The sequence below is a fragment of the Cryptotermes secundus genome, unplaced genomic scaffold (genome assembly GCF_002891405.2).
Source record: "Cryptotermes secundus unplaced genomic scaffold, Csec_1.0 scaffold484, whole genome shotgun sequence".
NCBI lineage: Eukaryota > Metazoa > Arthropoda > Insecta > Blattodea > Kalotermitidae > Cryptotermes > Cryptotermes secundus.
Window position 1 is genome coordinate 35747 of NW_019734968.1, and position 24529 is coordinate 60275.

Genomic DNA, 24529 nt, shown 5'->3' on the forward strand with positions numbered 1-24529 from the left:
CCCAGTGGATCGGACAGGGACACGACCACTGGCGAGTCCAGGTGAGGTGCCCCAGTGCGTCGGGTGTGAGAGGGGGAGGGGGGAGGCAGTCGTGCCTGGCGCAACCTGCCGATGCCTCCGAAGACCAAGCGCTGGCGACGAAGCCTGCTGGCCGATATTGCTTGAGTGTGGCTTGATTGTAGACTGAAGTCAAACTGATGCTGCCGGTTTAGAACTGCTCCTTTTTATACAATGCTCGTTGGGCGGAGCGGAACTTGAAATTGAGGAGGAAGAATTTTCAGGGCGCTGATTGGCTAGCGCGCTTGATGATGTAGATGGGGGCTAGCAGCGAGCGCAGTATAAATGCGAACGTTTGGAGCAATTTGATTGGTTAGCGCGCGTGATGGTGAAAAGTGACATGAAGAGTGTGCGTTGCAGAAAAACCATGATAATGTGGGATTTTCCCACATAACTACAGCCTAATAAAAGTCTATGAAGCTATTCATAAAAATTAAATAATAAAAAAAAGGGCCCTCTGTATCCATGACAAGAAGAAGAAACTGCTGAAAATCAGAGATTTTAAAACCTTCCTTGATATACATATTAATCAGAGGTGAACAAGCTTCTAAATATGAGCCACCTACAACAATGCAACTAGCAGAAGCGATCTCAGAAACTCACTCAGTTTACTTGAAAACAAAGGAATTATAAATACTCCCATATCAAGGTGGTATTTTAAACAGTGTTTCAAGGGATTCTTTAAGATAATCATTTTTAATATAATTACAGGAAACAAATCAAGTGCAATAATTTACAGTTAATTCCCTATTTAATGTTCCTTTGGAGCAGACCTGATTTTAATACAAAACTGAGGAAACTCTTTAATTATGAGCAATTTGATGTTGATATTATGAAACTGAATGCAAAACAAGGTAAAGCCATCCATCTGCTTAATGTAGAAGTACTATGCCATGAGAATTTAGTCCTACAACAGATCTATAGAATGATCAAATGCAATCAAGCATTTGACTGGTACAGTGGGGAGTGGAGTCAAATTGGGTCCACTCGGCACGGTGGCCACTGATTGGCCTATTGTGGCCTGCCCCAGTTGATTATGATCCAGAAAATGCTTGGAAGTTCTTGAGTAGTTTCTAAAGGGTTCTGACGATGGTTAATGACACACAGAACTACTGGATTATTTCTTGAATGTCTGCACAATTGGCAGCTTCGCAACAAGAGCTAAGCTCCATGAGTGAGTAACAGATGATCTTGACTGATCAAGACAATCCTGACGAATCCTGAATACGTTTACCTCGGCATTCGCTTTTTTTTTTTAATTTTACTTCCCATCTGTATACTTACTTACTCATGGAGCTGAGCTCTTCTGGAGGAGCCGCCAATTCTGCAGATACTCAAGAATTTCCCACCATTTTATGGGACCCAAAGGTTCATTACTGTGTTCACAAGAACCCTACACTGGTCCGTATCCTAAGCCAGGTCAATCCAATCCATATCATCCCATCCTATCTCTCTAAGATCTATTTTAATATTGACCACCTACCTTCATTTTCGTCTTCCTAGTGGTGTCTTTCCTTCTGGCTTTCCCACCAATATCCTATATGCATTCCTTGTCTCCCCCATTCTTGCTTCATGTCCTGCCCACCTCATCGTCCTTGACTTAATCATTCTAATTATACTTGGAGAAGATTACAAGTTATGAAGCACCTCATTATGCAGTTTTCTCCAACCTCTTGTCAGTTCATCTCTCTTCAGTCCAAATATTCTCCTCAACAATCTGTTCTCAAACATCCTCATTCTATGTTCCTCCCTTAATGTCAGAGACCAAGTTTCACACCCATACAGAACCACAGGCAAAATTATAATTTTGTATATTCTAATTTTTATGTTTTTGGACAGCAGATGGTTTGGGACTAAATAGTAGCAAGCAATACCCGAGTTCAGTCTCCCCCTAATTTCCTCCTTAATCAGGTTTCGATCTGTTATTGTTGAAAAATATCTGAACTGTGCCACATTTTGAAAACATCTGTTTCATATCTTTATGTCATGATTTTTCCCCGCATTTTGGTAATGAGACAGCAACATATACTTAGTTTACGCTGTGCTTACTTCTAGACCTACCCCTTTCGTTGCGTGAATTAATATTAGTGTGTTTTTCTTTATGGTATCTACATTATCACCCAGTAGATTTACATCATTGGCATAGGCCAATAGGTGATGTGTTCCATTTAATTTCAGTCCCACCTGGTTTCCCTGGACTTTCCTAATGGAATATTCTAAAGCAAAGTTGAAAAGGAGTGGCGATAAAGGATCTCCTTGTTTGAGACCATTCTGGATAGAAAATTTATCAGACAAATGTTTATCTACACAGAGTTTAGTATACTTGTACATTTCATTTAAACGCATTTTAATTAACATAACCAGTTTCATGGGTATCCCAAATTCTATCAGAATATTGTACATTGCTTCCCTCATAACTGAATCATAGGCTTTCTTGAAGTCTATGAATAGATGATATACTGTCTCATCATACTCCCATTCTTTTTCCAATATCTGATCTGTAGTTGATCTCTTACATCGAAACCCAAACCAATGATCCCCAATAAGTTCATCTATATATGGAACATGAGAGAAACATGTTGGATAAAATTTTGTATGAAGTTGATAGCAGTGATATCCCATGATAATTACTACAGTCAGTTTTATGACCCTTGTTGTGAACTGGTACAATAATAGACTCCTTCCACTGATCAGGCAATTTTTCCCTATTCCAAATAGAAGTAATTAGATTGTGGATCTTAGTACATAATATTTCGCGTCCTACGTGAGTAAATTCTGCTGGAATTTGATCACTACCTGGCGATTTATGCTGGTTTAATTTTGCAATAGCACTTTTAACCTAAAAAGTGCTAGGATCAGGTATTAACAGCTCAGCTATATGGATTTCTGTCTGCCTGACATTACTGACCAAGTGTACAGTCAATAACTGAGAGAAGTAGTTCCTCCACCTATTCAAAATATTGTGGGAATCTGCAAGCAGATCACCATTCTCATCCTTCACTAAGTTACTACTATGTTGGTAAACCCTCTTAAAGACATTTATTCCTCTATACAAGTCTCTGATAATCTTGTTCTTGCTGTTCATTGTAAACTCATCAATGTTGTCTTTCAGATATTCCCTCTTTTTATTCTTTTAATGCCTACTGGTTTCACCTCTTATATTGTTCAGATTACCCCCTTTAACTTGCTTGGATGCTGTAACCATTGCAATTTGGCCTGCTTTCTTTGATCTAATAATTATTTATTTATTTATTTCGTCTCTATAGATCATTGGTACATGATATAGTACATGTCAATTACTGTACATTGGCTGATTACAATAAGAGAATAAAGTTACAATACTTACAATAGATTACAGTAGATTACAATAGTTAAGGTTTCATATAGTGTGAGGTGGAATCCATATTAGGTCCCCTTGGCATGTCGGCTTCCATATGTCCTATTGAGGTAGGCATATGCCTATGTCACAAAACCGTGTTCCACATTCTGCACGATATTCTTGGATACTGCAAAATTGCAGCACATTGGGTACTCCATACAATATCCGAGGTGCAACAATGGCAGCGTTATGCAATTGCACAGGACTTATTGGACCGGTACCAGAAGGAAGGTGAAGACTTCCTTGGAAGGATCATCACTCTGGATGAAACTTGGGCTCGCTCATACGAACTGCACTTGAAGTGACAATCAAATGAATGGAAGCATCCTGGTTCTCCACGTCCAAAGAAAGTGCACCCTACATTGAGTAATGTGAAGGCAGTGTTCATTGTGGCATATGACATTGATGATTTAATATTGCACCACACTGTACCTCAACGACAGACAGTAAATGCTGCATACTACTGCAGTTTCCTACGTAATCATCTTCGTCCAGCACTCAGGAGAAAATGACACTTGTGGCTAACGAACCCCATCATCCTTCATGATAATGCAAGGGCTCATATTGCTGATGCTGTCAAGGATCTGCTTTACCGCTGGCGATGGGAGATAATACAACATCTGCCATACTCACCTGATATGAGCCTGTGCAATTATGATATCTTTGCCAAAATGAAAGAACCACTGCGAGGGTTATGTTACAACACAAGAGAGGAGATTATTCGTGCTGTAGGGGGGTTACTGCTGGACATCAACAGAAGTGGACGCACTGATGGCATATGACGCCTTCCACAAATTTGGCAGAAGGTGGTACGCATGGGGGGTGATTATATTGAAGGAATGTAAGTGTGTTTACCGCAGGTAATAAAGTCATTTCAGAACTATAGAGGCATTGCCCCTACTTTTTATCCAACCTATGTATAAAAGAAGGGACCCATACTCAACACGTTAGAAAGATATTATATATATGAGACAACGAAGAAAGGTCTACAGATGAACGATATATTTACAGAAATACATAATCCCAATTTGACATTCTAGTAGAAACACACACGCAAAATAACCCCACCCCTTTCTTATCTCTTCATCCACTCACAGTATCCACCCCCTTACCTCATACCACTTGACTCTACAAACGTACTCACATATACAGATGACCCCCAAACAAGTGGTCTAGACCAAACTGCTACAACATAGTGACAATATCAACATAGGGAGCATCCCGAACACATGTCATCATAAGAATATCTAATATACATAAGTACATATACTTAATATTCCAATAATTAATTTAATAACAACACACTCACAGGCTTCTGCTTATAATTATTAATAAAGTTGTTATAGATCACTCCGAATAAACAACCTCTTGGGTGACATATGGCACAATGAGCATAAGCTCCACAAGATGATATAGTAAAGTCAAGACCACACGACCTAACTCGTGAGAAGATCCCGATATGCAGGTGCCCCACACTATAGTCGCTTCGACCACCAGAAAATCACATCAACACAAAGTTTTAAAGAAAAGTATCGCAAAATTTTTCATTTCCATTTTAGTACAATTTTAATTGTAGCGTTATTAAAAACAAATGTTGATACGATAATGTCTACCTTGTTTTAAATATAGAATGTTGTGTAGACTGCATATCTTTTGTATACATCTTATGTACATATGTACCTGTTACAGGGCGTTCAAACACCTGCTTCTACACAGTGTGCTGTGCCCAGTACCATTTCACACATCCAGAAGAGGTGGCCATTTTCTGACAAAAGCCAGATATTTATATTGTCAAGGAATCTTGTGTAGCATCCTAGGAGATGAATCATATGGATTTGTTCATGGTATCAGGGTGGACATGTCTATTGAAATGACACTATGATAATTCTTCTTTTTGAGGTCTTTTATATACTTATATTGTAATGTGTCAGCTGTGTGACTCAACACGAAAAAATTGTATGTCTTCAGATCGGAACAAATTCCTTTATTGGACGCTTATATGTACAGACACTTGTACATTTATTCACAACTTCAGTAGCTAAGTTACTGCTTCTGCTATAGTCACTTCCAGACTTCAACTGTCTTTGGCAGCTGCTGTATTAGAACTGACACTGAACACTGTCTCGATTCCATTCACTCGATAAAACTGAACTTGTCTGGTGCATTGAACCCTCTTACATACACCTCTCGCAGACCAAACAGAAAACAGCATGGACTCCACTGTTGCATGACATCACAGCCTAGCAGCCTAGTTACGGGACAAGTGGGGATATGTGACATAACTCACACTGCCTGTTGTGCTATCCAAGCGTTCACAGAGTAGTCGCCTAGCAACGTGCTGATACAATCCGCAACTCTCATGTTGCGCACATGCCCCGAGGCCTTTGTGGCTCAACAGTTCCTGCATAGAACCAATATGCCACATTGCTCCCTCCTCAAGGCTCTTCATCCTGAATAGCCTAATGGTGCAGCCTTTTCTTCCCATTGTGTCCACGGATTCCTGCTAACAACGTCTGCATTCATTCTTGCCATTCTTTAACCACTACATCTGATCCCTCTTCAAGACCAGCTCGTCTTGAGCGGTTTCCTACTAATGTGCCAGAAGGTCCAGTTGTATCAATCATCCAAAGTTTCTGTTCTTTTCTCTCTTTTTCTCTCTCTCTCACCAGTGGGAGCCATAACCCTGCAAGTGGCCGGTGCTCCAACTTATCCAGCTACTCTTGAATGAATGAATGAATGAATGAATGAATGTTTACGCTCTTTTAGCTCTTGGCCCTTGCACTGTGACAACAGAGATCTATTGTGCCTCCCCTTCTGAATATCCCCTCAACAATATTGCACTTTGAATGAAGCGCAGGATTTTGTACATGGGGGACATTGAAATAGTCACTTGGTTTCATAAAATATTGACCCAAGTGGCGCCATCTTAAATAAGCTAAGGCCTCACATTAGCACAGGATATGTGTGGCTGTTTCGTTTTCTTCTTGACACCTCACAAGTTGGACTGTTACTTAGTCCCAATTTGAAGAGGTGTTCTTTGAGGTGACAGTCTCCTCTAAGTAGTCATACCACCCATCATAGCTGGTTCCTGTTTAACTTCAACAGTTCCTTCGCTCTTTTAGTAGAGGTTCCTTGTATGAATCCCTTTGCTTGTCTGAGTCCAGTTAAGGATCCCCAGTATTTCTTGTGTTTCATATTTGTCCAGTCCCTGATTGCCATTCTGGCAACTCCTATAGAGATGCCACAGCCTGGTTCAGGTCCTATGAATGGATGTTCAGCTCGAACCTTGCCAATTTGTCTGCTATTTCGTTTCCAGCAATACCCTCATACCCTGGAACCCATATGAGTTGTACCCTGTTAAGTTTGGCCAGTTCCATGAGAGTTTGGTGGCAATCCCAGACCAATTTTGAATTGATCTGGTGTTTGTTAAGCGCTTTAAGTGCAGCTTGGCTGTCAGATAGAATGTAGATGTTTTTTTTATTTGTAGTTCTTATCTAGATTCTCCATGATACATGCCTTAATGGCATATACTTCTGCCTGGAATACTGTCGTGTACTGCCCAAGGCTGAAACTAAGTTTCTGCCATGTGCCATAGCAGAACACACCAGCTCCAGTGCCCTTATTTATCTTGGAACCATCTGTATACCAAGTGGCCTCTGTAGTCTAGGGGTAACGTTCCCACCTCATGACTCAAGGTACGCAGGTTCAAACCCGGCGGAGGTCATGGAAATTTTAAGAGCAGAAAAATTCAGGGAACAAGTCCTCTGGGAGGGACTTTAAGCCGTGGGTCCCGTGTCGTAGATTTACGGCATGTAAAAGATCCTCATTTCTCTAGGAGACCTCTGAGCAAAATTATTAGGTAAAAACTTTCCCACCCAAGTAGTTTCCAATGCCTCTGGTAGATGGGGGAAGTATTGGGTAGCGAGGGCTGACCTCGTTGGCTGAACGGGGCTGATAGCACGCACCATCTGCCACACACAGTGGACCAATAACTGGTTTACGTGCATGGGGAAATCCACCCCCTCCAATAATGATGATAATAATAATCTGTATACCAGATCAGTCCACCTTTTATTCGGCCGAAACCCGTCTTCCCATACACACCTGTCAGGAAATATGACTGTGAATGGTTTTTCATATACATGTCTCAGTATCATTTTGTCAGATCCCATTTGTAATATGGGTTCTTTTTTCATGTCCTGAGTTAAGTATGCATGTCCAAAACTATCGGATTTAGGTTTCCATTGATCACTGCACTGGAGACGGTAGATTCCTGCCTGGCCTCTGCCTCCAACTGTAGATGCAGTGGGGGGAGTCCAAGGAGTGTCTCCAGTGCAGCTGTTGGAGATATTCTAATTGCTCCTGTGATACCCAAGCAAGCCAACCTTTGCAGTTTGCTAAGTTCTGCCTTGGTTGTCTTGAGTTTAACTCTGAGCCAACATATGTGGCGCCGTATGTAATTATGGGTCTTTCCGGCTACTCTTACTCTGATGCTGTTTCTTTTTCCACTTCGGAGGAGGCCAACCTTTCCACAAGGTCCATTTCCTCATTTTTGATAACCCGCTGGAAATTCCTGCTGATCGCTTCATGATTTTCAGCCCAATGGTCTTCCTGTAGCTCCCATTGTTTGTCCTCTGACTTCCAAGCCGTAACTGCTCCTCGAAGTCTTGATTCCTGGTCAGACTGGAGTATTCAGCAGAACAGAAGTCAGTCAGTTGCTAGAAGAGAAACTGAACACGTGATTAGAAGATTTTATGTGTGATAATTAGTGATGGTGGTGATAACTGAGAAGGCTTTGTATATTGGGAATGTGTAATTCAGTGACACTTGTACTGTTCCCGTGTTGTACGGTAAATAAGTGAAGACTCCTGAAGATAGCATGAAGAGATTAGTGTGCAGGGTTTTGTTAAGTGTGTAAACCCATGACAGTGTCATAAGTAATTGTATTTACAACTTGCAGGTCGTTAGTAACACTGATTAACAATCTGAACGGTGTCTTCAGTAGCCCAAACAATTTAAAATATACATATATTGTTTCAGGCATTTTGCTGGGCCATATGCAGCCTTTCTTAGTATCATTTTTTAACTCAACCTCAATTATTATTTCATTTTAGGAGCCTATTCACTATTAATTAGATGCCTCTCCAGCCTTACAAATGCATAATTTTATTTAATTTGGAATTTGTTGAACAGTGGCAGTGCAGCTTAACTTCTGTTGACTCAGAAACCTCCATACATGCTGATTGACTCAGGCACACACCACACAAGGGGGTGTCCTCTATCTGTCCCTTCCTCTCCTCTCTGTCACCACACTGGGGGTTCAGACACATTTCTCTTAATATTATGATTTTTCATGTTATTTTCTCTCATTTCCCAGGGTACTTTGAATGAACTGCAACCTGTACATGGTGAGGAGCAACGATATTCCTGTGATGAATGTGGTGATTCATTCAGTGAAGAGCGAATTCTGATAGCACATCGACACGTACATAGTGGGGAGCAGCCATTTTGTTGCATCCTGTGTAATAAGTCATTCAGCTGTAAGAGTCATCTGAAGTCACATCAGCGCATACATACTGGGAAGTGGCCATTTTGGTGTGATGTCTGTAGTAAGTCATTCAATTCAAAGAGTGACCTGAAGAAGTATATGCACATACATACTGGGGAGCGGCCATTTTGTTGCATCATGTGTAATAAGTCATTCAGTCAGCAAAGTCATCTGAAGACACATCAGCGCATACATAGTGAGGAGCGGCCATTTCTGTGTGACGTATGTAATGAGTCATTCATTTCAAAGAGTAGTCTGAAGACACATCAGCGCATACATAGTGGGGAGCGACCATTTTGTTGTGATGTATGTAATAAGGCATTCAGTCTGCAGTGTACTCTGAAGATTCATCAGCACATACATAGTGGGGAGCGACCATTTTGTTGTGATGTATGTAATAAGGCATTCAGTCAGCAGTGTACTCTGAAGATTCATCAGCGCATACATAGTGGGGAGAAGCAATTTTCCTGTGATGTATGTAAAATGTCATTCAGTCAGCAGACTCATCTGAAGAGACATCAGCGCATACATAGTGGGGAAAAGCCATTTTGCTGTGGTGTATGTAATAAGTCATTCAGTCAGCAGTATACTCTGAGGATTCATCAGCGCATACATAGTGGGGAGAAGCCCTTTAGATGTGACGTATGTATTAAATCATTCTGTTTGAAGAGTGATCTGAAGACACATCAGTGCATACATAGTGGGGAGAAGCCATTTTGCTGTGATGTATGTAAAAAGTCATTCAGTGTGAAGAGTAGACTGAAGAGACATCAGCACATACACAGTGGGGAGAAACCATTTTGCTGTGATGAGTGCAATAAGTCATTCAGTCAGCAGGGTAGTCTGAAGAGACATCAGCACATACATAGTGAGGAGCGGCCCTTTAGATGTGACATGTATTAAATTGTTCCGTATGAAAGGTGATCTGAAGACACATCAGCTCATACAGACTGGGGAGCAGCCATTTTCCTGTGATGTATGTAATAAGTCATTCAGTCATTGGAGTAATCTGAAGACATGTCAGCACATACATAGTTGGGTGAAGCCATTTTGCTGTGATGTATGTAATAAGTCTTTCAGTCAGCAGAGTTCTCTGAAGAATCATCAGCGCATACATAATAAATTTGTTGATCAGTTAGTTTCAGATTGATATATCACTTGAATTGAGTATATTGAGATAACTATTATGGATTGGTCAGATGAATACAAACTATGCTATATTGAACATTCCAAATGAGATATCTTTGCAAGATACTTGATAAACTGAAAAAAAACGAAAGTTAAATGGAAATGTGTTGATTCTGCTTGTGGAGAAATAAAGTAGTACAGAGAATTTGTTTGAAAGGATCATGGAAGACTTCCTTACATCTTTTCATTGTGAATATCATCAGAGAAACTGAGCGGTCTGTCATGAGAACAAAAAAGAAAGTGGTTTGGCTTTGAGGCACTCCTTTTTGCTTTAGGTCTTCTTTGCTATAGAAGGAAAGATTCAACTGAAAATTGTGAAGTAATTTTAAGTGTAATTATATTATTCTTTATTAAAATTAGGCAGTGTCAATAATATTATTAATTGGAATTCAGAGGTGTCATGTAGTGGAATGACACAAGAGTAATAGCTTTTAATTGTACTTAAATTAAGTGCAGTTAGGGCTGCCCTCCATACTCACTTTCTTGACTGTCCGAATGAACTTCACTGTAACCGAAGCTAATTCTTGGTCACCCTGAACAAGTGATTTCTGATTACTGACAATTTTCTTACCAGGGAACACTTGCTTTAATTTGTATAAGATGTACCATACAGTCTTCCCTCAATAAATTTGCATCAGCAGAGCAGTTGCTGCATCACCAGAACTGATCCCGCTCCTTGGTCCTGGAATATGTGTTCCATTTTGTGTGTCTTCACCATATTGTGACAGTTGTTCCCAATCACAATTAGTGCCAAACTGAAGACTGACTACTGTTCTAAGGTCAGCTACAAACTGGACTCATCTCTTGTTGAAGCTGGAGTTTTATAAATTGCATTCATACTCAATAGAGAACACAGTGTCGAAAGGGTCATTCCACCTGCTGCTCTCGACCATGCTTCAACAATTCATGTGTAATGGTGGAAACTCACTGTTAGAATCCCAATATTGCATTGCATCCTGTTGACTAGGAAATCAACTCTGATCTCAACCATTGCTATCCGCTGTCTTGGGAATGTTGGTCCTTGCCTATGTAATCAATTCTGATCTCCTCAACTATTCTGGCTTTCTGTTGGCATGCCACATTGCTCCCTTCTTAAGGTTGTTCGATCCGACCAGCCTAATGGTGTTTCCTTTTTCTTCATTTCCGCAGATTCCTGCTAGCAACGTCCACATTCATTCTTTCCGTTCTTTGCATGTTTTTTGCGGAGTTCATTCTACTTCATCTGCCCCTCCCTTCAGGGGTGCTCGTCCTAAGCAACTCCATGGTATGGTTACGTCAGTCCAGTTTCATCCAACGTTCTATCCCTCCTTCCCTCTCTCTCACACACTTTCACTGTAGCTGGGGAGGCCGGTGCTTCTATGTTACTGGTTCCTCTATGCGCTCTTTCATTTTATCTTTCCCTTTGGAGGGGGTCGATCCCTCCACAAGGTCCAAATCTTGGTGTTTTGTGATGGGACAGGAGATTCGGTAATTTGCTTCATGGTCTCATGTCCAATCACCTTTCTGTAGTTCTTGATCCTTCCTCTGTTACATTCCTGTTGCGCCTGTTGTCTCTTCCAGAGCATCCATCCTTTCGAGAGTCCTAACACCTCTTTGTCCCTAGTGTGGTTCCTTCCGAGGGAGTTTTCCTTGTGCCATGCCACTTTCGCATGGCGGGCTGCCCCTCTTCTGGCGATGGCCAGTCTTTCCCAAAAGATGTCTCTCCCTTGTCATGCCGCCACTACACAACAGAACACCTTCCTGCCATTTTCCTTTATCTGCCATGCCAATTTTGCACGGCGGCTTACCTCTCTGCTGGCGACAGCCAGTCGTTATCTGCACCCATCCTGATTCTGGGCCCATTCCTTTTTCTTCTGGCGGTGTTGGTCCCTAAGCCTCTTCTTCGGTCCTCTGACCAGCACCATTTCCGTGTCTTTCCAATGGAAATCTCCTTGTACCACCTCAGGTCTCCTGTCAACTGAGGTCAACTCTTTCCAGACGTGCCTCCGTCGTTTCTAAGCAGGCCATCATGGCAAAACTTACGAGCCTGCCAAATATTTGCCAATGATCCCTGTCCACACATCAATGTTGAACTGCTGTTGATGTATACACAGCATTCTTTCAGCTGTAACTCACAAATTAAATGTTTCTGTCTATGTATTCACAAGGCCACGCCATAGCTAAAGCAGTTAGTTGCTGGCTTCCCACCACGGCAGCCTGGGTTCGATCCGGGTCTGGTCAAGTGAGATTTGTGGTGGACAGAGTGGTGCTGGGGCAGGTTTTCTCTGAGTACTTAGGTTTCCCCTACCAATCTTCATTCAACCAAATTCTTATCATCATTGTCACCTGGGGCAGGCTACAATAGGCCAATCAGTGGCCGCCGTGCAGAGTGGACCCAGCTGGACTCTACCTCCCCACTGAGTGATTTAAACAGAATTAAATTACATATTCACATGGACATTTTGTTCCTGTTTTGGTATGTGGAACTTGTGCCCAGAGTATTTCTACACATTTCAGTTACACCATGAATAGCTCTTAGTTGCAATGTAACATCATCAATCAAGAGATCAGGTATTTAAAACTTAATTGTATATAAGTCTTGAATACCATTAATTGTGATCGTTTCAATAATCATCATTTAAATGATCAAAGTCACTGAGTATTTACTCCTTTGAAAGGCAGGGTAACAGACCAGCATGATTTAACTGTGAGAAGCAGTCTGTTATACCCACAGATTGTGTCTGTAGGTTGGATATGATTTTTGGAATAAATAGTGATATTTTCCCTTGCCATATTAATTAGTTGATAGTTGTACAGAAGTTTCTTGTGTTTTTGTTGAGGTAGAAACAGAGTTTTTAAATATTAGATAGATTAGTTTGATTATTTAAAAGCTTGAAATGTGCAGCAGTATACAGCATTTGCTTCAGCAGAATGAGAATCACTGCTCAATGCAAAGTGTCAGGCAGTATCTTCAATCCTTTTTCATTAAATATTCAACATACAAATAAAGTTTTTCAACAGTACTTGTAAGTAGGTCAAGGAGATACCTATACTTTCATTATGAAAAGAGCACCTTAAACTTCATTGTTTCTAATAAAATCAGTGAAGTACACAATTTTTTAGTTTCTTGATAATAGGGTTTATACTTGACCAATACCAACAAACACCAGTCATTATAAATTTTTTCATTGCAGACCCTAAATAGACATAAATAGACATAGACATAATAAATTCATCAAACTCTGGTAAGTAGCACTATAGTTTGTTGTGCCCCAGGTTATTAATGGGTATGATTCTATTTAACAAGGGGGCAATCTTATGTTCAGTTTATTAGAAATTTTTTATAAGTCTTGTAAATTGAAATACCTTAGGTGAACCACAGGTTTGGTCAGCCGGAAACCAGAGTTGAGATCACCTTTAGATGTAGCACATTCCTCAGGCATCCAACTTCAGTTGTGTATAGAATTACTGGGTTTTTGGACTTTTCCCATCATCAGGAATTCTAGGTAATAGAGGACACGACATTTTGGAAACTGGATTTGTTTCCATCTTCAGGTGAGAAAGGAAGACACCTACTCAGTTGGGCCCCCTAGAAAGCGGTAACCTCAATCACAATGGATATAAAATCTAATATTTTAAGAACTACAGTTGCTGTCTTACAACCACCTAAATTTTGTCACCCTATTTAATATGGACATACAGCATATATCTAGACAGGACAACATTGTGGCTGATGCCCTCTCCCACTTCAAGTCCATCACTGCACCACCACCTTATGATGCACTTGCCACATCGCAGAACGATGATGAGCTCTTAGTACTCCTGGGATCAATTAACATTATACATTATCAACCCTTATCCAGCTATCCGAAGATCCAGAAGAAATGCATCCTAATTAATTTCACTCCCAGCATCTTTGTAACCGGCAATTAAAGTGTATCGGTGTGACAACCAATTACGTGAAGACGGGAGAGGCACAAACTCTTGAAATGCTCTGTACAGCAAATACACGTCACATACTGGACAATGCCAAGCACAAGACGGTATCAAAAATTTTCATTGCCACAGATGTTCAGAGAATCACAAGTATTGAATATCTGCCTGGGTGTGGAAATTACTGGGTTAATTATGATGAGTCCACAGAGTTTTCAGTTTGGGAGAATCAAAATACAGCTTTCTAAACAATACAATCAATAACAGATTTTACATGAGCTCAGTTTTTGATGTAGCACCAGACCGCCCGTAGATTCCTTCCACAATCTCGTCGAATTGGACATATTGGAATAAAAAGAGGGAATATCTGAAGGACAAAATTCATGAGTTTGCAATGAACAGTAAGAATAAGAACGTTAGATTCTTGTATAGAGGGATAAATGACTCTAAGAAGGGTTACCAACCTCGAAGTAACTTAGTGAAGGATGGGAACTGTTATCTGCTTGCACATTCCCACAACATTTTGAATATGTGGAAGAACTACCACTCTCAGTTATTGAATGTACATAGGTTCAGCGATATTAGGCAGATAGACATACAGCTGAGCGATTAGTATCTCATCTTAACCCCTTTGAAGCTGAAAGTGCTGTTCCAAATTCAGAAGGTATAAATCACCAGGTTGTGATCAAATTCTGGCAGAACTAATTCAAGCAGGAATCGAAATATTACACTCTAAAATTTGCAAGCTGATTACTTCTATTTGGCATAAGAATTCCAATATTCATCTTTCAAGGTTAAGTCCGTACATAGATGAAATTTTTGGGTATCATCATTGTGGGTTTTGACATAACAGATCAACTACAAATCAGATCTTTTTCATTCATCAAATTCCAGAGAAAAAATGGGAATACTATTAGAGAGTACATCAACTATTCAAAGACTATTTAGGAGAAAATATTGTACAATATTCTGATATAGTTTGGGGTACCCAAGAAACTAGATAGGCCGATTAATATGTGTTTGAACCTATAGTGAAGTCCATATAGAGAAACATTTGTCTGAAAATTGTATCCAGAATGGTTTGAATCAAGGATATGCTTTATCAACCCTGCTCTTTGACTTTGGTTTAGAATATGCCATTAGAAAGGTCCAAGAAAACCAGGTGAGACTGAAATTAAATGGGGCCATGTCAGATGTTGTTCTATGCTGATGTAAATCAATTGGGTGATAATATAGATACCATAAAGAGAAACACACAGAATTTAATTGATGCTAGTAAGGAGATTGGTCTAGAAGTAAACACAGAGAAAACTAAATATATGTTGGTATCTCGTCCCTGAAATGCATGGCAATATCAGGACACAAAGAGAAGTAACAGATGTTTTGAAAACCTGGCACAATTCAGATATTTGGGAACAACTATAACAAATCGAAACCTGATTCATGAGTAAATTAAAGAGGAGAATGATGCACTCTGATGTCTGAAAATATAAAAATCAGAATATGCATAACTATAATTTTACCTGTGGTTCTGTATGGGTGTGAAGCTTTGTTTCTGAGTTTAATAGGGGATCTTAGATTGAGGATGTCTGAGAACAGGGTGTGGAGATTATTTGGACAGAAGAGAGTTGAAGTGACAGGAGTTTGGAGAAACTACATAACGAGCTACATAACTTGTATGCTCTTCCAAGTATAATTAGAATGATCATGTCAAGGAGGAAGAGATGGCAGGGCATATAGCACGAATGAGGGAGATGAGAACTGCAAATAGGATATTGATCTGAAAGCCGAAAGGAAGGAGAACAGTGGGAAGACCATGGGTTAGGTGGGTGGACAATATTAAAATGGATCTGAGATACATAGGATGGAATGGAGTATTGGATTTATTGGCTCAGGTTAGGGACCCCCTGGGGAGCTCTTGTGAACACGGTAATGAACCGTTGGGTTCCATAAAATGCTGGGATGTTCCTGAGTAGCTACACAATTGCAGCTTCTCAAGAGGGGCTCAGCTCCATGAGTGAGTGATTAACCAGAGCGATCCAGGCAATCCTGACAATCCTGGCTGATTCTCAACATGTGTGCCTCGGGCTTTTGTTTTTATTTTATTTTTCTTTCCTTCTGCTTACAGGCTCGAAAAAGAAAATACACGTTAATGCCAATTTTTGTGCTGGACACAAAATGGCGATCATAATAATGAATGTAATGAAGAAAGCAGTCTTCTGGGATTTGGCACCGTGTATATGTGGTGTTAACCGACGTTTCGGAGGAACGTATCGCCCCCATCTTCAGGGTTGAAGAAGTATAAGTAAATCTGCAAGCGACAACACCGTGAGACACGGTCNATAATCAACATTATTTTCTTGTGTTTCTTGCCCTCCAGTGGTAGAATATGGAATTAATCAAAACGCAGTAATTAGAACGATACATAGGCCGATGGTGTTTGTTAGTAACTGTCATTGGTCAAAGGGGAAACAAAGGAGGATGTTCTGTCGGAACCAATCACAATACAACTATTGCAGTACATCGAATACGATCGAATAGCATTTGTGTGATCCAATCACAGATCACATTGATCACAGTCATCGCGGTTGTCAGTGAACATGCTCTACATGCTGTACATTTTGCAAGATATTTGGCGTTGGTGGAGGTTTACGCCAGAACTTCAGAAGCTTCAGAAGAGTGTTAAGAGTACTAAGTGCAATTAAGTGTGATCACGCTTACGAATATTAGCACAGAGGCACCAATTATCTTGAAGCGTTATTACCGGACATTACTTTTTCGATATAGGTGTGAAGTTGTGGGTATTCTGTAGGGAATCATTAGTATTCTGTTTCCTCATATATTGATAAATAGCTAGAAGGGAACACCGCTGGTGTTTGTGATTTTATACCGCCGTTGAAAGTTCCACTTGGGATTCTTCGAAACTTCCCACCTCCCTTTCTGAGGGACATTTACCAATTAAAATGCACATTTTTTTTTACCGTGTTTATGAGTTCTCTCGCCTGTTACACAAATCAATCCGTCTTATAAAGGAAGTCGTGACAGCTGATGGACTATGGTGAACTGGTTGAATTTTGCAGGGTATGCAAATGCATAGTGAATATTTTGCGGCACCACGATGTAAATCTGTAGAGTAGGTTTGCCTTTTCTGGGAAGTAACTCCATGCAGTCAGGTAGCCTGCTACCGACGTTTTGAAAGCAAGAGGTTCACTCAAAATGGGTGAACCAGCTGCCTTCAAAACTTGAGCAAGTCTGTTAAGATTACACAACTGTTAATAACACAGTAAGCTTCAGAGCCTCAGCTGTGAGAACAAAGAAAGCCACATCAGTATGTGTTTGTACACAATCATTAGTATGTTTCCTTACATACTTGGGCAAATATTCGCAACAAGATACAGGCACTGTATATTATTCTATATCACTAGGGTTCTAGTAAAACAATTTATTTGCAACCCACAAAACGTGGATAAGAAAAAGTTTCGAGGTTATGTAAGATTCTGCATTCTCTTGCAACAGAAATGCCAAGAATTCTGCTACGGAAAGCTGAAGAAATATTTCCTGCTCTGAGAGAAAGCATGGTAAGTGCTTTTTGCTTGTGTGCGCCTAAGAATTTTATTGTCCTTCAATTCTCATTGCCAAAAAATGCTTAAACATTTATACCTATCTTGGTTTAGTTTTCATAATCCATTTGGGGAGTTCAATGGTTCTCCATATTATAACAGTCTGGTATATTATGTAGGAGAGGGAGCAATTGAAGTGAGTGATGTGGGTGGGTCATATAGCGCACATGCGAGAGTGAGAAATACATACAAAGGTTTGGATAGAAGGCCTGGAAGAATGAGAACACTAGGGAGACATTTGTGCAGAAGAATTTTAAAGATATAATTTTGAGGTGTTTGTACCGAATTTGTATCAGAATGCAAAGTCATGATGGGCATGTGTGAACACAGTAATGAGCGCTGAGGTAACATAAAGAGCAGATATTTTCTGTGCTGCCACAGGGACCATTAGTTTCTGAGGAAGGTCCCTGCATTAAGAACTTTCATATTTTTTCATATTTAATGTTTCTGCCAGAGATCTATGTAAATAGATACAGAATTTAGTCATTGTTTATACTAGATAACAAAATAACAATAAGATATTTAATAATACAATATAAAACCAACTGGATATCACAAAGTATAAAACATACATATGCAGCACATAAGATAGGCCACATATAATGTATCGCTTACTATGCAAGGTAACACTACAATAAAATAATTGACCATACAGTATAAATTGGACTGTACATTCATTTCACAGTAAATTTATGTACAAAATATAAAATATGCACATACATGTACAATACGCCACATATAATATATCACTCTTTGTCATCATAATTAAAGTAAAAGAAGTAAAGGTATCCCTGTAACAGGCCGTGAAGACCCATAGGGTTGTGAGATGTTGAAGTTCTCACAGTTTCTAGACCATCGGCTCGTAGATGGGTATAAGGTTGTCAGCCTTATGTGCTGGTTGCCCTTTACCACCAAGAATATTCCTGGTTCTGATTTCTGTTAGAGGCTGAGTCAACCCCAGGGCCATAGTGCAGCTTGAAGGATTAGGTAAATTAAAAAAATCCAATGACATGGATTTGATCCACGGCCTTCCAGCTTCTAGCGTAGTGCCTCAACTAACTACTCTACCGTGTGCCCATCCTAATGCATAATAAAACATAATACTCCATACTTTCTAAGATTATGAAGCCTAGAGAAGAAATTCATAGAGAACAGCTTCTATGGGGTAGATGTAATGAAAAGCAGCTGCATCAAAAAGAGCATACATTGTTTCATGTAGGGTGTTGTGCAGCCATGACTTATAGAAGATGTGATGCCTTTACAGAACTGTACAAATTCAGAGAAGGTTTTAGTGGGTCCATGTGGTGAGATATACCCAGCAAGCCATGATGCAAACCAGGCTATGAATATAAAAGCTGAGGAAGTCTCAGATGCACAAGAGGAAGTGGATCCTGTGCAAATAACAGTTCAGGAGGTAAGGGCTAAACGTGAGGTGAGCTATATGTTTCTGTATGTCCGCTGTTGGGCAGACATCACAGGTATGCAGAAATTGTTATTTTCATTACACCTATGATCGGATCCTTCTTTATTTTCATCAGTACTGTTAACTGATTTAGAAGACTGATTGCTCTTAAATTTTTTCCTATGCTGATTGTTATGATTCTTATTGTTCACCTTATCCTTATCTTTGAACCAACAGTTTTTGTTTATGTGGCCTAGCTTACCACAAATTTGACATTTTGCTGGTTTACGTTTAATCTTATCTTTGGACAGAAAGGCTGAATCTGAATTTGCATTTTTACCAAATTCAGTATGTTGCAATAGCTTAGATTTAATGAGCTCACTAGTCAGAGTTACGTTGGAGTTTTCAAGCGCCATACGCATGGGATAATACTCTTTAGTTAAACCCTTTAACATTAATGCAGCTAATAGCTCATCATCTATTTTTTTGTCCATTGAGACTAGTCTGAGATTTATTGACATGAAGGCATTAACATATTCCTGCATGCTTTTATAGTCCTCAAGTTTCAAAGAGCACAAATCAGTTAAAATACTTATCCAACTATTGACTTCCTGATCTTTGAATGTTCTTTCCAACTCGTCCCAGGCTTCCTTTGCTGTTGTTGTCTGGACAACATAAGACTTAACTTGGGGCTCCAATGTCAGACAAATGATGGCTCTTGCTTTCTCGTCCTTTTGTTTCTTGATGGATATAGGCGTTGTGTCTTCTGCAGGGTATCCTTCGACTGCTGACCACACAGTTTCAATCACTAGAATATTTTGAACATCGAAGCACCATTCTCTATAATTTTCGCGTCCTTTGAGCCTATCAATATTCGCGAAGGGCTTCCAAGTGGCCATGATGAAACTTGTTTCTTTGTCTTGATAGCGGCGTCAGTCCAAAGGATCACTTTTAAATAACACTTTTCACTTCTGTACTTTTTACACTTATCAATGATACGATCCCTGGGCCGATAACCTGTTATTGAATAATTTGCAGCAAAATTCACCACCATTATCGGAACGAACAGCTCTTATTGTCAATCCAGTTTCTGTCTCAACCATTTTCATAAATTCTTTAAAGGCTTCATATGTGTCAGCTTTTTGTTTCAAGAAGCGGTTGTCTTTCTCATCCCATCTCTCTGGCTGTCTGTGCACATGAAACAAGTCCACTGTGCTGCTGACTGGCCATTGAAGGTCTTTTTCTGAACTGTCTCTAGACAGTTGTATTTTGTTGAATGACTGTTGCTTTCCGTTTAAGCAGTTCTGATGCAGATGAAATTAAATTTTGTGTAAACTGAATTGCATTACAGAGAAATTCTGTAGCGGCAAAAATCCTTATGGAGTCACGATACTGTTCGCATTTAGTTACTGGTACACTTATTAGAAGCAAGAATTTAAATTACTAGGATTGTTGTAAGCTAATTATAATGAACCCCACAGAATATTTATCATGTGATGAACAGTTTTCAAGATTACGAAAGATTCTGCATTCTCTTGCAACAAAAGTGCCATGAATTGTACTGCAGGAAGCAGAAGGAGCATTTCCATCTGTGAGAGGATTATGTTTTGTGCTTGTGTGCACATACAAGAGTTTTATAATAGTGTAACGTGTTTTGTCTCTAAAGATGCCATTCAGATTGTAATTGGTTTAGTTAACAACCTACAAATCGTAACTACAATCAATTATAACACAGTTGCGTGTTTACACAATTATAACCCCTACACAATAATCTGTTCACTCTATCTTCACTAGTCTACATGTATTCACAGTACAATACGGGAGCTATACCAGGGTCACTGTATTACACACTCCCAATAACTTCTGACACTTCTCACGCCCTTTGGTGTATACATTATAACAGTTTGGTATATTATGTAGGAATGTGATGAAGGAGAGTGATGTGGGTAAGTCATGTAGTACTCATGGGAGAATGAGAAATGCATACAAAGTTTTGGAGGGAAAACTTGAGAGAGACCGACCATTTGGGAGACCTAAGTGTGGATCGAAAGATTCTATTAAGATAGAGTTTAAAGAAATTGTTTATTTATTTATTTACTTCATCTCCATGGATCATTATGCATGATATAGGGCAAGTCAGATACTTTACAATGGAATAAATAAGAATGATGATAATTAAATAATAATAATAATATAATGATGTAATACAGGGTGGGGCGCAGAGACTTCCTTTTTGTCAAGACGCATTGTGAAGGGAGGGGAGGTCACAGAAAAGTGGGGATAGGCTCGGCAAATGCAGCAGTCGCGGAAGTTTCTGTCTAATACCCCTCACTAGGAGAGATGAGATGGACGAATGAGCAGCGTGCGTTTGTTGTCAAAGCCTACTTTTCGAACAACCATTCCTATGTGACGGTGCAGCGTGAGTTCCGTACTCACTTTGGAATTAAGCTCAGAGTTCTGGTTCCCGACCGGTAATCGATTGTTTTGTGGGTAGAGAACTTTAGAACAACCGGGGGTGTGGTGAAAAAATCATCAGGACAGCGGACCGTTACGATGCCAGAAAATGTGGAGGCAGTTCAACAGTCAGTTTTGAGATCTTTTCAAACCAGCTCTTGAAGAAATGCATCTAGGAAATGTCTGGTTCCAACAGGATGGTGCCATGGCCCACACAGCCCGAGCTTCAATGACAGTTTTGAGGGCAAAGTTCCATGGACGGCTCATCTTGCTTCAAAGTGACATCACATGGGCAGCACACTCACCTGATCTAATGCCCTGTGATTTTTTTTTTATGGGGATACCTCAGGGCAGAGGTTTTAAACATCGCCCCACAAACCTGCTTCAGCTGAAGAATGTTATTTGGCAGGAAGTAGCCCAAATTACGGTGCACATGTTGGAACGTGCAGAGGGCGACTTCAGAAAACGGTTGTATCAGTGCATAGACAATGGTGGCCACCACCTTCAAGATATTTTGTTTAAAACTCCATGATTTAAAACTTTAAAGTATGTTCTTTCATTAGCTAAACATAAATTTTGTCTATCGGCAGTAATTTTTCTTTTATTCGTCTTCAAAGAAAGGAAGTTTTTGCGCCCCACCCTGTAATATACTGTGGGTACATCCCACATACTATCACGTTATTTCTACAGCGCTCACTATCCAGCTCACTTTTCACCATCACGCGCACTAACCAATCACGTTGCTTCCAGCGCTCGCATTTATACAGCACTTGCTGTCCAGCGCACATCCAGATCATTACACGTGCTAACCAATCAGCGCTCTGCAAATTTCGCTCCTCCATCATGCATGATATAAAAGGCGGAGCACAGAGCTCGCAAGCCAGTGGATCATTGTGGAGTCATTCAGGAGTCAGTTCTGGGGAGTAAGTCGATTGGGAGTCGAGCTATGTGTTGGATTATTCAGAGGAGTCAGATTTTTGAGATTCATTGAGAAAGTCTTGTTGTGGTAGTATGGCTCGTACAAAGCAGATTGTCTGTTCGACAATTTGTTGGTGTGCAGTAGTGTGTTGGTGAAGGTTATTGGTTGGAACAAGACTGGTGGTGTTCAGTCAGTGTAAAGTTGGTTTTAAAGTTTGAGCAGCGTGTTGATGTTAGGTGTGTGCTTGGTTTCCGATGCAAGAAGTTGAAAAAGTCTTCTCATCATAGAGGATCAATGAAGGAGTTATTGCTGGTAGTTGTTGCATGCTCTTTCTGATCAGCTTCTGAAATTCCACAGTCCTTGGTAGTAAAATTCTTAGTTTTTGTGTGAGGCTTGGGTTCGTGCCGTGCCATGCCAGACATGGCGGGTGCCTCGGTTCCTGGTTACCATGCATTCTGGGCAGAAAGACGAGCCTCACTACAGGCAGAATACAAGGAGATGGTTAAACAGTATCTGGAAGCAGATCAGCACTACAGGAAGCTGTTTAAAATCATTTGTGATATTGAGGATGTGGCCAGCTTCAGACCCACTACAATTGGGGTAAGTGCATAGTGGGTGGCAATAGTCAATGCCGCAGACGAAAACAGACAGCTATTGCAGGTTTTCACAGGCAAGATATTGTTCATGCTCTGTATGGGACCTATACAGTTACACTGAACGATTTGAAGGCCAAAACCTCTGAGACAACGAAAACTCTTCCTACAAAACCCTCCCAAGAAGAAGACTTCAAAGACGTCTGAAGGCGGAAACGGCAAATCACAACCGAGTCTGCCCTGACTTCAAAGAAGGCAGCGGCTGCCGTAGCAAACACCCCGGCGAATGAGGTTCCCACCCGAAACTACTTTGCATCTCTCAGGGTGACATCAATGGACACCGACACTGCTGGTGCCGGAACCACTATGCTGGAGGAGGAAACCTCAGGCAAAGCAGACAGGCCCCCCCCCAAATAATTCTAACGTCCACAGTCAACCTAATTCAGTTGTAAAAGCTACTGAAAAATGTGGTCAAAGGTGACTTTGAGTTCTGCAGTACCAGAAACGGGACCAGAGTCCTCACCAAAAGCATGGCGGATTTCGAAGCCGTGAAGTCCCATCTATCAAACAATAAACTATCCTACTTTACCTTCTTTCCGAAGTCCCTAAAACCCATAAAGGCTGTAATCTGTCACCTCCCTCACAATACCCCTGCAGAGGATATATCTGATGGACTGGTGGCCCTGGGATTTGACGTGGTTAGCATCAAACAGATGACAACCCCCCTTGGGTCACCTTCAGAAGAAAGGATATCAAGAAACCTTCCACTCTTCCTTATCACCCTACCCCAGATGGCAAAATCACAAGAAATTTTCAAAATACAAAGCTTTTGCCACATTTTCATCCGGGTTGAGGCATATAGAGCACAGAGTGGCCTTACGCAGTGTCAAAACTGCCAACAATTTGGCCACGTCTGGGCTAATTGTAAGCAACCTCCCCGTTGCATGTGGTGCGGGGGTGGCCACCTGCACAAAGAGTGCCCTGAGAAACAGAACGCTGCCTCCACTCCAGCGTGCTGTAACTGTGAATTGAAGGATGGAGAGAAACCGCATCCCGCCAACTACCGCGGCTGCAAACATGTGAAGGAGGAACTGCAGAAGAAGAAATTGCAGAGAGCACCCAAAACCACAACGGGAAGGGTGTTCTCATCTTACCCCTGGAGTCTCCTTCGCGGCGGCACTCCAAAGCAACACATCACAGGAGCAGCGGCTTCAGACTTGCCAAACACCAGTGGCAGTTCCACCAGCAGCCACGAAACCGAGCGTCTTGGTCCCTGTACAGGAACAACATACAGATCAGTCAGTTCAGGCTCCTCATGTAAACAGTCAATTTCTCGACAATATGTTGAGAGTAGTGACTGTAGTACAGCAGATTATGACAGAGGTCAGTGGTGCAGTGTCCGAGGAGGAAAAAATAATGGCCATTACTAAATTTGTTCTAAATCTAATGAAACAGCA

General features: G+C 40.7%; 1 protein-coding gene across 2 annotated transcripts in view; it reads left to right on the top strand.

Moving 5' to 3' along the window:
• Positions 1-16520: 16520 nt before the first annotated feature.
• The window catches only part of LOC111869086 (CCAAT/enhancer-binding protein beta), a 17131-nt gene continuing 9122 nt past the window's right edge, over positions 16521-24529 (top strand). The window contains exons 1-3 of one of the 2 annotated variants that reach the window (XM_023860302.2): positions 16521-17165; positions 17601-17662; positions 18969-19118. In XM_023860302.2, the coding sequence (XP_023716070.1) occupies positions 17603-17662; positions 18969-19118 (210 nt within the window). In that variant the 5' untranslated portion in view covers positions 16521-17165; positions 17601-17602. Of the gene's footprint in view, positions 17663-18968; positions 19119-24529 lie in introns of both variants that reach the window. The other variant, XM_023860301.2, reaches the window with a different exon arrangement.